General features: G+C 36.0%; 1 protein-coding gene across 4 annotated transcripts; it reads left to right on the plus strand.

Moving 5' to 3' along the window:
- The first annotated feature begins 77 nt into the window (after nt 1-77).
- LOC133883067 (GPI ethanolamine phosphate transferase 2) lies at nt 78-10,413 on the plus strand. Of its 4 annotated transcripts, XM_062322260.1 has the most exons (17): nt 78-288; nt 453-546; nt 1,236-1,277; nt 1,407-1,574; nt 1,657-1,741; nt 1,839-1,945; nt 2,479-2,559; nt 4,151-4,203; nt 4,285-4,387; nt 5,605-5,748; nt 5,903-5,999; nt 7,011-7,236; nt 7,334-7,427; nt 7,613-8,626; nt 9,130-9,222; nt 9,407-9,690; nt 9,882-10,413. In XM_062322260.1, exons 1-17 carry the CDS (start codon nt 164-166, stop codon nt 10,018-10,020), a joined length of 2,949 nt encoding a protein of 982 aa, XP_062178244.1. In that variant the 5' UTR covers nt 78-163; the 3' UTR covers nt 10,021-10,413. The 4 variants fall into 4 exon arrangements, with proteins under 4 accessions (XP_062178244.1, XP_062178245.1, XP_062178248.1 ...); XM_062322264.1 differs by lacking the exon at nt 78-288 and having other exon boundaries at nt 451-546; nt 1,429-1,574; XM_062322263.1 differs by lacking the exon at nt 78-288 and having other exon boundaries at nt 452-546; nt 1,348-1,574.
- Nucleotides 10,414-10,972: the final 559 nt, after the last annotated feature.

Genomic DNA, 10,972 nt, shown 5'->3' on the forward strand with positions numbered 1-10,972 from the left:
CCCATGTAGGTGGGAGTTAAAAAAATTTAGCTGTTGCATGTGTACAATGACGAAAATGCCCTTGCCCAAGAAGGAATCCGAATTCGGTTGTTTTCTGAGTTCACGAAGTCTCATCAAACGATGTTTTCTCGCTCTCGTTCCCATTTTCAAATTTGATTCGTAAATGTCTTCGCTAACGTGCACTAATCTAACACTATTCACCGTAGCTGGAATTATAATCCAAACCATCGGCCTCTCGCTCTTCGTTTATGGCTTCTTTCCGGTCAAACCAGCCCTCTCCGGCGTCAGGTACCGTTTGGTTCTCTAGAAATTCAAGGAAAAAAGAAAAGAAACGAAAATAGTATTCCAAATTTGAAGACAAGACTCAAAACAATTGGATAGTTTTTTTTTTCCTGTGTTTGAGACTTAGTGAATTTGTCAATGATTAGCTTTCTCTTTTCTGGTAATGTTAGCGGTCCCGAGAGCTTCCGTGCGCCGACGTGTAACTCCGTGCACAACCAGAGCGAGAGAGATCTGCCACCGGACCAGCTCAAAGCGCTATATGAGGTACTTCCTTCATATTTAATCTTGATTTTAATGCAATATTTTTTTTGTTGATTTGTGCTTTATGTTATTTGGTATTTAGTTATGAATGTGTTGACACATGCATCAACTAGCGTCTAGCTGGTGGGTTTGTAATTGATGGCATTTGTTTTCAGTTCCAAGGCTGTAATTCGTTGCATTAAACATAGCTTAACAGTAATTTGATTATTTCAGTTAATGGAGGAGTGGTGATTGATATTAACTAATTCATCACGAGCATTTTTTTCTTTCTTTCTATCGTGTAGTGTTTTGACTAACTGGGATAGTAGTAGATGAAGTTTCTTGCTGAAAATCGTAGTAAAAACACATTAAGAGAGTTATATAACTTTTTCTAGAAGCTCTGAATACATCAAAAGAGTACGCTCATTCCTTTTGATGTGGTTGATGTCTTAGTGCTGTATTAATTCAGTGGTGGGGGTCTCAACTCTCATGCTTGTTGATGATCTCTTAGTGCTCTGTTTTCAAATGGCATGGTTCTTAAGAAAGGTTTCCACAAAAACAGATGATTTCTTCTGTCAAACTTTTGTTTATTTTTTCTTTTAATTCCTGTGATGCAATATTATGGGAAAATATGAGTAAATTCAGGATGTTTGCTACTTGTCCTCTTCAAAATTTGTTACTAATTGGAAAATTGGACTTGTGTCTTAATGTAGGAACTCTCAGGAATCCCTCCATTTGACCGGCTTGTTTTAATGGTATGTAAAGTTTCTTCTGTGAACCATATCTGTTGAAATGGATGCCTTGGAAATAAATTTTTTTTGGCAGTTAATGATGCTGTATGATGGATCAGAATCAGTTTTTCATTTACAAGCATGTCAGTTTAGGTTATTGATGGTCTTCCAGCAGAATTTGTGCTTGGCAAGGATCATCAGCCTCCATCCAAGGCTTTGATGGAAGCTATGCCGTACATTCAGTCATTGTTAGCAAATGGAGCAGCAATTGGGTACCATGCTAAGGCTGCGCCTCCAACTGTTACAATGCCTCGTTTGAAGGTGGGTGTAATTGCAATCTTTTAAATATGCATAACCTGTAGACGTCTATTCTAATCCTCACTATTTTGGTATATAATGGCAGGCTATTGTTTCTGGCGCAATTGGGGGATTCTTGGATGTGGCTTTCAATTTTAACACACAGGCTCTATTGGATGACAATCTTCTTGGTTAGTTGATGCAATCATGTTGGAATAGTTGGCGCACCAATATAGTTTTATTAGTCCTTAGGAATGCAATTAACTTGTTCACTCTCCTGCTATATAGGCCAGTTTTTAAAGTTTGGTTGGAAGATGGTAATGCTTGGTGATGAAACATGGCTTAAGTTGTTTCCTGGATTATTTATAAGGCATGATGGAGTTAGCAGTTTCTTCGTAAGTCTTTTTGCACCCAATGAAATTATATTTTTTCTTTTAAGTTCTTCATGTTAATATTGTTAGCATTATGATTGAAGCAGAGGTCAGTAGTTCGAATTTTCCTTTATCCCTCCTCTTGGAGCCAATTTCTGATTAAAAAAAAAAAAAGCATTGTGATTGACAGTATTTGTATATTTTTCCCTCACCAGAATGTTTATATCCAGTTTCGAAAAAAATATGTATCTCATACCCATACAAAATGGAGAAACTGTCTTGCATTATGCACATTAATAGGATTGGCTATATTACCAAATATTTTTACCATCATATCTAGTTAGGCCAGTATTCTTCCCTGGAGGAACTTTTCTTGTTGGAAACTTTGTTCAAAGGTTAATACGAGTCCTTTTTTTGTTGGTGTTTACTATATGAACTGTTTAATGCTTCATAAAGTTAGGAATTAGAGTTTGCATCTTTCATCTGGGGTTGTTCAGCTATGAAAGTTATATTATAAGCTAATTGAAATGATAGACAAAAGTTTTTTCTTGTTACAGGTAAAAGATACTGTACAAGTAGATCAAAATGTTTCTCGACATTTGGTGGATGAACTAAGCAGAGATGATTGGGATCTTTTGGTTAGTCTTTGTCACTAGTCAATAAGTCATAAATTGGTCTTTTCTAGCCTGATAATATCTTCTTAGTACTTCCACTGGTGATAATAATTATGATGTCTTTAAATTAGCATGTCTGCTGGCTACTGCTTGAACCATAAATATATCTTTTCATCTCTCTAATTTAGTTCTTGGTTTTGTTTTCTTTGTCTTAATGCTTATAATTCTTTTCCTTTCTTATTAAAAGAAGTTTGGCATTTTGTTGATGAAGGATGTTGTTGTTGATTCTTATGACATGTACTTTTTTGCTGTACTAACAGAGTGGTCAGCTAGAAATATTTTCTGGTTTGTTTTTGTGAGTTCAGGACTTTAACATCTTGTTCTATGTGTACTTGTTATCAAGCATTTCAGGTATATTTTGGTGTATTACAGCCTATCCATGCTGCTATCTTGAGAATTTAGAAATTCTTTTATAATTTGCTCATATTCTATTATTGGAGTACAAGAATGTCTCTTTTAAGCTAAACCTCAGGAAGATGAGAATTATCACTTCTAAGGATAAAACAAAGAATTTAATAACAAACTAGAAGTAAATGACAAGATTATAGTTTTTCTGTTTGTTGTTGACTCATTTTGTCGGAAGGAATGTGACATCTCAAGTAAGATACAGCCTTCATTGGGTAAAACGATTAAAGGACTTATTAGACAGCCCATTTTTTTAGTTCAGATAAGGCATTTGTTAAGTTTGGTAGTGAGCCTTACTATTTACTTTGCTTATTCATTATGATCCAAAAGCTTAAGTGATGCGGGACAATCGACAGAAATCTAGACTAGATGAGAAAAGAGAAGAGAAAGAGGGGAAAGAGGAGAAGAAGCAGTAGCGGGAAGAGAAGAAGAAAGTTAGGAAGAGGAAGAAGACGAGGAAAAACAGACGTTCATTATTTTATTCATCAAAAGCTAATCACTACAGTACAAAATTATGCTTAAACAGACTAGAGATTAAACCCTAGCCCTAACCCTAGTGATACTTGGGCTGACAGCCCACTAAAATAACATAAAGCCCAAAAGTTACATAACCAGCCTGAAAAATAAATAACAAAGCAAATAAAATGTGAAATAACAAAAGTGCCCATAATATCATCTCTAGCTCTCAATCACCCAACCACAAAGTCATCGGCTACTAGGCCATCCTCCGACGTCGACGTCCATACCTTGTAACCTTGACACTCAACATGGAGAGTAAAGGGACTCGGCGACTAAGTGCATCTGCTGAGGAACATTGACTACTTCTAAATAGAATAAGTTGGGTCATATTTATTGGTAGTTTAGATTGGATATTGACACAATTGGTAGTTTGGGGGGACATTGATAATAGGGTGGTAGTTTGAGGAGGGTATATGTACTTTTTCCTAAACTTTATAGACAAAATTTATAAATTCCAAAGAGAAGTTCTAAAGTTTGAGGGGGGGTATGTGTAATGTACTGTATACAAATTAATGTTTGTACTAAATAATAATTCATAAAGATTATAAAATTGACATTTTGGGTGATGAATTCAATTTCCATTTAGAATGGTACTTCATTCTCTTTCTTTTAACTGAAGCTATTGTTTCAGATTCTACATTATCTAGGCTTGGATCATGTTGGACATATTGGTGGGCGTAATAGGTATTGCACTATAAATCCTATCCAAATGATTTATGCTATCATTTTTGAGTCTTCACTTTGGATGTTTGTTCATTATTTCAGCATCTTGATGGCCCCAAAACTTTTGGAGATGGATGAAGTGGTGAAGATGATTCATACAAGTATTATCATGAATCAAGAGAACGGCCAAGGACAGACACTTTTGGTTAGTGATGCCTCCTTTTTACCCTCACTTAGTTTTTAATGTGATATATCAAATGAGATAACTTTGATGTATAGCACTTAGTGAATATGCAAGTTGTAACGACTCACCCTAACGACACAATATTGTCTGCTTTTGGCTCTCCCGAATTAGACTTCGCAGAAGGTCACCCATCCTGGTACTACTCTCGTAGAAGCACGCTTAACTGTGGAATTCTGATAGATTCATGGTCATCACGGCTTTGAAACACGTTGTGTCAAGAAGGGTGCGAATATATATATATATATATACATCCTCATTTACATACTCAGGCAATGTGGGACGTCACAATCACCCCCTCTTGGGATCCAGTGTCCCCGCTGGCGACCCTCATGGGATCATCTCATTCTTGGTGTCCCAGCGAGTGCCTGCTGGCGACCCTCATGGGCTTGTGCACGCCTCTCCCAATCTCAGGTTGGGCAATGGCTCTGATACTATTTGTAATGACTCACCCTAATGACACAATATTATCCGCTTTTGGCTCCCCCGAAACAGACTTTTCAATAGGTCACCTATCTTGGTACTACTCTCGCAAAAGCACGCTTAACTGTGGAGTTCTGATAGGTTCATAGCTATTACGGCTTTAAAACGTGTTGTGTCAAGAATGGTGCGACTATACATATAAACACATTCTTTTTCCTATACCCAGACGATGTGAGACGTCACACAAGTTCTGTCTAACTAATGTTAATGTAGTTTGTGAGCTTGATATAAATTGTTTGGCCCATTTACTAGGAGCTTAAGCTTCCTGAAGGTGACCTCGTCTTTTTGGGGGCAAAGAGAGTGACCCGTAGCCAATTGTCCATACTTTTTTCCTTTTAATCTGGGAAATATCTGATATTAGTTTCTGTGTTTATACCTTTATATTTAAGCATACTGTTCATACAAATCAGCTATTTGTGTTTCCATGCAGGAATCTGTATGTTCTTACAATTGTTAAGCAGTATGTTAAAACATAATATGCCTACTGGTTGAGATTGTCAATGTGTGGGTGCCATTGCCAGTTTTTTGGCTATCTTTGTCTTCATTTTGTGTAGATCCCTGCTGTGATATCCTTGTGTTTGCAGTTTTTTTTACAGTTTACATGGTCATAACTTCTGTTTTGCTGTTCTGGCTATAACGTCCATTTAAGGAATTGAATTTTCTTAGATATCTGTCTCTTTTATGAATTTTGCATGTAGGTGATAGTAAGTGACCATGGCATGACAGAAAATGGTAATCATGGGGGTTCTTCATATGAAGAAACTGACTCCTTGGCTCTTTTTGTTGGCCTAAGAAATCACGTCTCTGATTATGCATCCCACACTCTCAACACAGTTTCTCAGGTAGCTCGTACTTTATGGTTCTTTTAAATTGTTTTCTTTGTTTATTTTGATGGAGCAGATGTTCAAGGACTCATATTTCAAATTGTTTAACAGATAATTGCATTTCAAGGTTGTAATATCTCAAAATGACTTGCATCTGATTCTTGTGATCCAGGTTGACATCACGCCAACATTAGCTCTTCTATTTGGTGTGCCAATTCCTAAAAACAATGTAGGTGTCCTTATCTCGGGGACTTTTGAGTCATTTACAGGTTCTCTCTCTCTCTCTCTCTCTCTCAGTTGCAAAAAGAAAAAGAGTTTGAAAAAAGAATACGAAGAAAGAAAGAGACCTGGATGAAATGAATATGAAAATAAAAAGCTACTTAGATTATGGAGATATTCATTACTCATTATCCTGTGGAAGTTAGATCTTAAGCTTTAATCCAGAAATGCTGTTTAAACTAACCCTTTGTTAATGATTTTGGCAGTGTGTAGCCATTTGACTAGGACCAATAGGTTGGGCTCAATCACATATGCTAGTTTTAATTATTTTTTGTTATGTTTGAGTTAAGTACAAAAGAATTGAAGTTATTTGTATCGACTTGAAACTTCATTCGGAAGCTGGACTTCAAGTCTTGGAGAATCTATCACATTTTGTGTTAAACACCTTCGTATTGGGAGGCATCTTACATAGCATGGATAATATAGTAGTGTTAATTATTAATGGGAATGGACCATTGTCTAAAAGTTTGTATGAACATATAACATTTTTCTTGGAGATTGTTGACAACTCACTGATTTTAGGAGCTTGGCTTGATGATTTTTATGCTTGGTGTGATTTCTCGAGTGTTCTTCTAAAACGAGATTATCTTTGGTTTATTTAGTAAATTGACTCCCACGCCGATTGCTTCTCAATTAGTTTTGTCATTTTATTGAATCAAATGTGGATTAATTTTCTTGAATTCCTTTGAAAATGTTAATTTTCTCAGTTCCTGTATTATACATCTGAAAAATATAGTTGCCTATATATGTATGCTGATAGATAGATATAAATATCTGCATGTATTATACTGAAATGAGGAATAGACCACTAATAGTTTTTAGTGTCAAATCTTGTAGTAGATTAATCAGTAAATGCTAGAATGCAGAAAATTTTCACCTTTTACGTACATATAACTATGTGAACTTGTGGCCCCTAATGTAATTGGGAATAAGGATTAGTTGAGTTGAGTTTATAATATATCAGTGTGATTATGCTGTTTCCCTTTTCTTGATGAATACAGATGACCAACAGCTGAAAGCATTGGAGTTGAATTCCTGGCAGTTACTCAGATTACTACAAGCACAATTACCTGGTCTTTCATGTGAAAATTCCCCGTGTGACAGCTTCAGTGATGTTCAAGGGTCTAGAAAAAGTAAGTGCAATGGGAATATTGAGATCATGGTTTGTTGCTTATATAGGAATGCCGCAGTTCTTCACAATTCCTGGAAGTCTAAGGATGTCTCTAGGTGGGTACATGATGTTTTATATCACAGTAATCGTGAAAACAAATTTCATTGGAAATACTGCTGATGCCTCGTTCTTCTTCCTTTGTAAATTATGTAGGTCTTATAGTAGGGAAGACTACGGTAGCATAGTTGCAGCATATTATGAGTTTCTGAAAACTGCAAGTGAGTCGTTATCACGCAGAGTCACTGACGTATGTCTCTATTCCTTTCTAAGAATTTCTGATTGAAAGTCTTTTCTGATGTGAAAATGAAAATAAAAAGAAAAAAAAAACGTGGTTATTTTTATTGTTAGCATCAGCAAATTGTCAATTGTTTCATCCTGTTGATCTTCTTTCCTATTTTCTTCCTTTTATTGACAATTTTTGTTATTTTGCAGAAACCTGTTAACCTACTTGCTTTTGGAGTTGCAGCAATGCTGCTCTCATGTCTGATATTGTTGTGCCTCATATTTCATATCTGCAAAGAATTTTACATTAGAGAGAAGCAACTTTTTGACTCAATCTATAGCATGTACACTTGGAATTTAGCCGAGACTTTTATTTTGGGTATAATGTTGATCCTTGTTATAAGTATGGGTTCAAGTTCCATGGTAGAGGAAGAGCAATATATTTGGCATTTTGTGACTTCCACATTGGATCTGTTGTTACTCCGTAAAACAATGCAGTCTCTTCCAGCAAGGAGATCACAAAGTTCATTTAGATTGTACAATGGAACTAAGAAAATTGGTTTTCAAATGTGTTCCATCTTTGTGCTTGTTATTTCCGGAAGAACTTTGAGAGGCTGGCATCAAGGAGGCGTGAATTGGACTTATCTTCCTGACATTTCTAAGTGGCTTGAGCAGGCTGGGAGCAATTATATAAAATTCATTCATCTAATCTCTGGCCTCCTGATGATCAGCTTCTGCTTGTTTGCTCTATCTTTAATAGGATCAAGGAGAAAACTTGTTCTGGTGGTTGGGTTTAGCTTTTTGGTGCCTGGCCTGTTGGTTTTGCAACATATCATGTTATATCAGGAGAACACACTCGTCTCATCAAGTTGTAGTGCTACCTTATGGGTGCAAATCATCTTTGCAATTCTGGGCATTGCCACAATTGGGACTTTCATGGCCTTGCCTTGGCTTATGCCTATTTGCGTATCTAAGAGATACTCAGGTCATGATAGCTACATGTCAACTTCTGTTCCTATTGAAATACAAAAAAAGTATCCGCTGCTGGAATTGAAAGATACTTTATTTGTGACTGGATGGGCATACATGTTCTGTTGGTGTCTTCTGCAGCTACTGCTCCAACAACCAATCAATTCAGTGCCTATATTATTGCTTCTTGTGCAAATCTTTGCAATCATGATTTATTCTTCTTATTGCGGTCTACATCATAAGCAATGGGTTGAGGTAAGTTACAGTATCGTCTTGTTTTAAATGTTGAAAGCAAGTTTATCATGATGCTGATAGACTAATGCTTTTTTGTAATGGGTTGAGGTCAGTTACAGTGTTGTACATTGCAATACAATAATGGGAATTTTTTTAATGTATTTTGCAGTATTGTTTTGTAACGAGTATGCCATTTTAAAATGAGTAATACTATAAACTAAAATTTTATTATACAACTATCCCACAATGCTGGCATTACAGTCCTAACTAAACCTTAGATTAGTCATTGTTGAAAAAAAATAAAAAAAAATAAAATTGAGGGTTGGTTGGGACTGCTACGTCAACATTGTGTGATAAAAATTTAGTTTCTAATATTTCTGATTTAAAATAAATTTTACAGCATCATAAGCAATGGGTTGAGGTCAGTTGCAGTATTGTTTTGTAATGAGTATGCCATTTTGTTGACCTTACTACTAAATACATTTCAGGAACTAATGCTGGGAAATTTTGTTTTCTTCTCCTAGATTGCTGCATTGTACTATTTGGGAATGGCAGGCCATTTTGCTCTAGGGAACAGCAATACTTTGGCTACAATTGATGTTGCTGGAGCCTTCATTGTATATCCTCTTCTTCTCTAGTGTAGCTTGCAAAAAAAAAAAAAAAATTAAAATTAAAAAAAAAAAAGAAAAAAGAAAGAAAGAGTACCTTTGAATACACAAACATTGCTATTTGCACTGTGTTTGGGGTTTGAGAAAGCCATGGGTTATCTAATTTTCCCAAAATTGTTTTACCTATTGCCAGGGCATGTCAAGTTACTCGACACTTCTTTCTGGCATTCTGATGTTCATCATCACCTATGCATCCCCCATCTTATTTCTTCTTAGCATGGTTATGTACATCTCAGTGAAGGACACAAGCTATCTGGTAATTCCTCAGAATGCAGATTCAGGACATCTTCTCAAGATTATGCTCGCATTTCCTTGTCTAGTTCCACTGGGCGTGAATTCCATTCTCTTGACTACATACACCATTGTATTGCTGTTGATGAGGAATCATCTATTTGTTTGGAGTGTCTTTTCTCCAAAGTAAGTCTTCCTCTAACCCCTAAATGAGTTGACCATCAATAAATTATTGAAATATGCATATGAGAATTTGCATTTAGCACCATGGGCCAAGGGTTGGTATCAATCGGTGAACCTAACTGAAATTCAACCTATTCTTCGAGGTCTTTAGCTATTTTTGTTGATGAAACTTATTGTCTGCATTTTTCCTCCAGGTACCTGTATGTCTGTGCGACAACTGTGTGCGTCTATATAGGTGTATCTTCTGTGGCCGGAACCATGATCTATTCATATTTGGTGCTGGCCCTCCGGAAAAGGATGCAGGGCTCCTCCTCTAGTATTGACCCAAGGTAGAATTTGGCCACCTAAAAACCCAATTTTGATTCTTAACAACCAATTCACAGATATTTTTTCTTTGTTTTGATTCAAAAAGAATCTGGCATAAACAGCGAAGCTAGTGGGAAATAGATTATGAGGTTTTTTGAAAATTTTATTCTCATAATTTTAGTCATTTCTCTCCTCAATCCTCATTATGAATCAATAGACCATCTCAATCGCGTTAGGACTAGTGCGAAGAGGAAGAAGATGTGATGTTGGTGTTGGGAGAGGTCACAGGCATCACCTATTGCTATTCATATCTTTTTAATCTAATTATGTATAATAAATTTGGAAGTCTTTTGAGTTAAGAGGATTTGACGTCGCTGTTTGAATTTTTTTTTTTTTTTTTTTTTTTTTTTTTTTTTTTTTTTGTGTGTGTGTGAGTGACAAATATTTTTTCTTGGTTCTTATATTCGGGGATTGTTCAGGTTTTGTCTTGTGTCAGAGGCTCTTGTCTTTTACTAGTTTATGAATCTATTATCTCCTATAACTTAGGTAACATGACACTGATAGACCCAACAATTATTGTGCTTCTTTTTGCATGCGAAGGGAAGTTTTATTCAATTACAACACTGGGTTAATTATTGGGTTCCACTTGATACCTAGTCGAAGGATCAGAGGATAGGGAACACTAAAAGGGTCCTTCAAGCTGGCCTGTTGGTCAAAGTCTACTGTTTTGATCCACTGAAGACTCGTCACCTTAAGGACTAAGAAAATATACACTTTTATTATCTGAATGGCTACTAATTTGGACGCGATAAAGATCTTTAACAATTTTGAACAATAAATATGAGAGAGCTTTTACGAGGTTTATTTGCCTTAATAGGTCTTAGGTAATGTACTCTCTACTCAAGCAAATGGGTTTTATGAGAGCCTTTTCATATTTGCTACTCGGATTGCTAAGAATTTTAAAGATCAGATTCCTTGA

The sequence above is a fragment of the Alnus glutinosa genome, chromosome 12, assembly GCF_958979055.1.
Source record: "Alnus glutinosa chromosome 12, dhAlnGlut1.1, whole genome shotgun sequence".
NCBI classification, from domain to species: Eukaryota; Viridiplantae; Streptophyta; class Magnoliopsida; order Fagales; family Betulaceae; genus Alnus; species Alnus glutinosa.

Excerpts from the sequence above, each read along its gene's own strand:
- LOC133883067 (XM_062322260.1), top strand. The coding sequence starts at position 164 with ATGTCTTCGCTAACGTGCACTAATCTAACACTATTCACCGTAGCTGGA. Across the intron at positions 547-1,235 it reads AGCTCAAAGCGCTATATGAG|GAACTCTCAGGAATCCCTCC; the intron begins GTACTTCCTTCA and ends GTCTTAATGTAG. Across the intron at positions 7,428-7,612 it reads TATCACGCAGAGTCACTGAC|AAACCTGTTAACCTACTTGC; the intron begins GTATGTCTCTAT and ends GTTATTTTGCAG.